The 4616-nt window shown below is 26.1% G+C and overlaps 1 protein-coding gene across 1 annotated transcript in view; it reads right to left on the reverse strand.

Annotated features, from left to right (window-relative positions):
• Positions 1-942: 942 nt before the first annotated feature.
• The window catches only part of LOC106684595 (uncharacterized), an 11166-nt gene continuing 7492 nt past the window's right edge, over positions 943-4616 (reverse strand). The window contains exons 3-7 of the mRNA XM_014426766.3: positions 3785-3840; positions 3176-3211; positions 2279-2390; positions 2066-2142; positions 943-1045 (exon numbers count right to left, since the gene is read on the reverse strand). Coding sequence (XP_014282252.1) covers positions 1010-1045; positions 2066-2142; positions 2279-2390; positions 3176-3211; positions 3785-3840 — 317 coding nt within the window. The 3' untranslated portion in view covers positions 943-1009. The remainder of the gene's footprint in view (positions 1046-2065; positions 2143-2278; positions 2391-3175; positions 3212-3784; positions 3841-4616) is intronic.

A 4616-nucleotide genomic window follows, 5' to 3' on the forward strand; every position in this document is an offset into this window, starting at 1 on the left:
ACATTTCAACTGGTACTCAACACTTTTTTTTATGACAATTTATCTTTGTGAAAGTATTTAATTAGCACTTTTACAAACTTAAAAAAAATATTCCTAGGTTTTTCTAATATCTGTAATTATTTAACTTCTTTAAAATTTTATATCTTGTTTGATTAATAATATCATTACTTCAAGTGGGTGGGGAGCAGTCAGAATTAGTTTTGATGTTCTAGCATTCCAATTTGTTTGAAATTATGAATTTGTTACTTAAGATGAATATAAATTTCATAATTTTTTAATCTTATTACAGTATTTGTATATACTTTTCAGTTTTTTTGTTCTCAAAATTACCCATGGAAGCAATAAATAGTAAGTAGGACGGGTATGTGTGAATTAATTTATTTTTACTCAGAATAGACTCTGAGTGGTTGGAATATGACTTACCCATATCTGCAAGCATTCATTTGTTGCAAGCAAATGCTCCGACCTCATGAGTACAAATAGAATAAACACCTGTTATTCCTGCTATTTAATCTGTATATTGTATGCCTACAAATAGCTATTTAAAATAAGAATAAACATGCCAAGAATTTTCTTTTATCTCTCTTATCATTATGTGGGTCGATTATTTGCCTTTTCTTTAATATATAATTTTATATTACATATAAATTATATTCATAACAATATATCATATTGTTATTTCTAATTATTTGTTTAAACGTTTGAAAACATTTGGATCTAATTTTTGTTAATGAAAAAATGTTAATGCCTATACATAACCAAAGTTTCAAATTGAAAAAATAAATATGAGGATCTTTTATATCTGTAATGCAATACATGAGGCCTGGTTGTTGATATAGTAACTAAGGCTTTAAAAAATAAGTAAAGAAATTAAAGAAATTGGATACCAGGTACAAGGAACATTATTTTTTAAAATATGAGATAGTAATAAAAAATTGAACATGATTTCAAAACAGTTTATTACATTTTAATATTTCATGGTTAAAGTATACATTTGTTATTCATGATGCTAGTCAAAGCTGAACTCTGGTTTTGGTAACTTAATCTGTAAATTAAAATGAATTATGATTAACTCTGGTCAAATTAATGTTGCTTATATTATCCTGATTTATTCAAATACTATCCATTAAAATTAGAAAGGACTTGAGGCTTAAGAAGATTTACATTTTGATGTCCAGTAAGATTAGACACTATATATATAGTATAATTGTATAATATATAATAGTGATTTTTCGCTAGTCCAAAATTATTAAGAGTATGAACGAAAATTACATAACTGGAAGGAAGAGATGTTATTTATGCCTAAAAGAAAAAAAAAACAAGACTTTCAGAAAGAACTTGAATATTTTGTACCAGTCTCACATGCGATCAACATGCAAAGAAAATATGCACTGACTGCGTTGAAGCATTAGGAGCTGAAAATAATATATATGGCTAATAGCTAATAGGTAATAGATTAACATTTTATAATTTATGAATTTTTGTATTAATTGTAGCATAGAAATTGCATGGCTCTTGTTCATTGTACCTTAAAACAAATTGTTGTAACTGAGTAATCTTAGATGATAACTGACCTAATATAATTGTGGTATTAGTTATGTTGATATTGCGAACTTTTATAATTTTTATTTAAATAATTTATTAGTTCCTATTTCCTTGGACTAACTAATTGTTCAAATCATTTTCAAAGATATTTTCAGGGATAGATTATTTTTTAAAGAAAATAGTTTTTTATATTTTTATCTTCTTTCAGTTAAATATAACAACCTGTTTTTTGTTGAAATGAAACCTTGTCTGCAATGCCCCTCTTACATACAATTGGTATTAATTATTAAAGTACAAACAAATTGTGAGTTTCTAACAGCTGTATTATATTGATACTTGTGCCCTGAAGTGTGACTTTTGGATACTTGCTCATCGCAAGGTTAAACATTGACAACTTTGAAAAATAATTTATCACTTTATATATCAAAGCATACTGCAGTAAAACAACTAAATAGATTTATCCAATCTTATGTGTTATTACTATAGTCTTACATTTTATAATGAACAAACAAATATTTACCTTCAGTGATTCCTGATGAATACATTTTATCGCATTTACTCCCAGTTCACAGAGGCTTGGTTGCTTTTCAGACAAAGCTGAAACAAACAATTATTTAGTATTATTAAAATTATATTAATTATAGTGTTATGTCAGATTCTTTCTCTACTTCTTAAGTAATTTTTACTTAAGTATTTCAATAATTTTTTATTAAGAAATTGTTAGAGGTTATACTTTTAGCACAAGTATCAGTCACTGTGTTTGCCTTCTCAACATCTTCAGGTCTATCAAATTTTTCAGGATTACTCGCCTTTATCAGATTCCAATCTAATGTTAAATCTTTTACCTGAAATTATGTTTAAAAAATAATAAAATTTACATTGTATAATTAAATAAATATTATAAATACATTCTTAACGTAGTAATAAAAAAAACTTGACACATTAATATGGTATTATTGTCATTAATGTAATTTATAATAACAAAGAACTTTAAGGTTTGAAATAATCATTTATTGCTATTTGTGTCTTAATAGCATCATTGATTACTTGATCTTGAACTTATTTGTGTATTAAAAGTTTGTCAAAGTTAAATACTTTCTTCTCAGTCCTCCGTAACAAGTTGGAACATTGACTACTGGAGGTCTTCTGAATCTAATTAAAGAGAGTCTACTATATACTTCTTTGAAAAACAATTTTCGATTTACTATTTTTTTTTTGTTTTGTTTTTTTTTGGAAAGAGAGAGATAATGTACATGTTAAGAATAATTGTAATAAATTTCTTTTTCTTTAGACATTATTGAAAGAAAGTGGTCACATTATTACAATTTAAATATCTTAAAGATTTTTTAAAGCAATATTATTGATTTAGATAATAAATCTAAACACTTTAACTTTTTTTAATGAACTTAAAAGTTTAAAATATTTTTAAAAAGATGGTAAAATTTCATTCATCTATCAAAGTGCAAACTTTGTTAGTGCAACATTTGTGCAAACATATTGTTTGTTATACAGATATTTTTTTTACTTTTTAAATACAATAATAAAACAGTGCTCTCACTTTTACAATGAATGAAATGAGAAAACATTAGATAGCAAGAACTTCTTTACAGATCTATTCTATAATACTTACATATCCCATATTGTCAATGAGACAGCCAAACAAACACTAAAACAATTATAAAAAAAATCATTACATGCTTTTATCAGATATACATATCATACTTATATATGTATGTATAATTTATTAAGAAATAAATAGGATATTAAAAAAGACCAAACTTTACTTTTTTTTCTAAAAACAAAGAAATCTCTACTGTTAATGTTCAATCCACTTAAATATGCTGTTACATGAACACAGATCTGTGATGGTCTGAGAGATAAAGGTATAGTTCAATGAATTTATATTAATTTTGCACTTTATAAAATTCTAAGAATAGGTAAGCAATAATAAATTTACCTATTTAGATAGTAATGATCAAATTGAAATTTGAGTATATGTTAATAGAGCCTGTTGAGGCAGCAACCTGACTTGTGTTAATAGCAATGCTGGTTTGAATTTCCAGTTACCCCTAACAACCCAATCAGGTTTGATATTGTTATAAATGGAAGGGGGCTATTCCATGAAATGGGTTTATTGATTACATGCGAGAATAGTGATTCAGTTATTTTGTTTATAGTACTTTTTGGAACCTACCTAACATCACAACACCCCATTTCAGAAAAATAAAAAATATCTTACCTGCTTTTCTTTATCCTCAGGAAGTTTTTCGTTCTTTATTACTTGCATAATCTCCTCTGTTTACAAAAAAAAAATATATATATATATATGTATATTCATAAATATATTAGGTAATAATAAATAATAACATTACAATATTTGGATATATATATATATATAAATGATTGACCTGAAGGTGATGGTCATAAGTGTATTAAAGAAACAAGTTTTCAACTAATTATTTACCAACATTTTACTGATGAAACATTTTGTTGATTTTGTTGAAACCTTGCATGGTTTCATGAGGGCTAAAGAAATTATTTTTACATAATATATTCTTAATTGCCTGTACCTAGAAAACAACTAAAACTCTGTAAGAGAAATAAACTCTTTTACATTCTTACTAACACTAAATATCCTAATTCTCTCCAATAATGCTCTACTGTATTCCTTGCTTCTCTGAAAACTGTAATTCTTCCTACATAGGTGAAACCAAAAACCATATCAGATTCTGTATTTTTCAAAACAAATTATCTTTCTACAAACCAGTCACTTCTAAACTCTCATAACATGCCCTAATGCTTAATCACTCATATAATTTTGACCAAACCACTATTTGAACCACTTCTGCTAACTTCCAAAATGAAGCTTATTTCAGATTCGATTCTTATACACCTAGAACCAGGGTTCACAGGCGGACAGGTCCTGTTAACCCAATATTGATAAAAACACATACCTACAGTCATGTTTTAAACTTAATTAAGAAACTATAACTTAATACTTCTTTTCCACTTACACCAGTTATTCTACCCTTTCTCTACTGTTCTTTTTCTATTATTTTATATTATATATA

The sequence above is a fragment of the Halyomorpha halys genome, unplaced genomic scaffold (assembly GCF_000696795.3).
Source record: "Halyomorpha halys isolate HHAL.00 unplaced genomic scaffold, Hhal_1.1 Scaffold29.1, whole genome shotgun sequence".
NCBI lineage: Eukaryota > Metazoa > Arthropoda > Insecta > Hemiptera > Pentatomidae > Halyomorpha > Halyomorpha halys.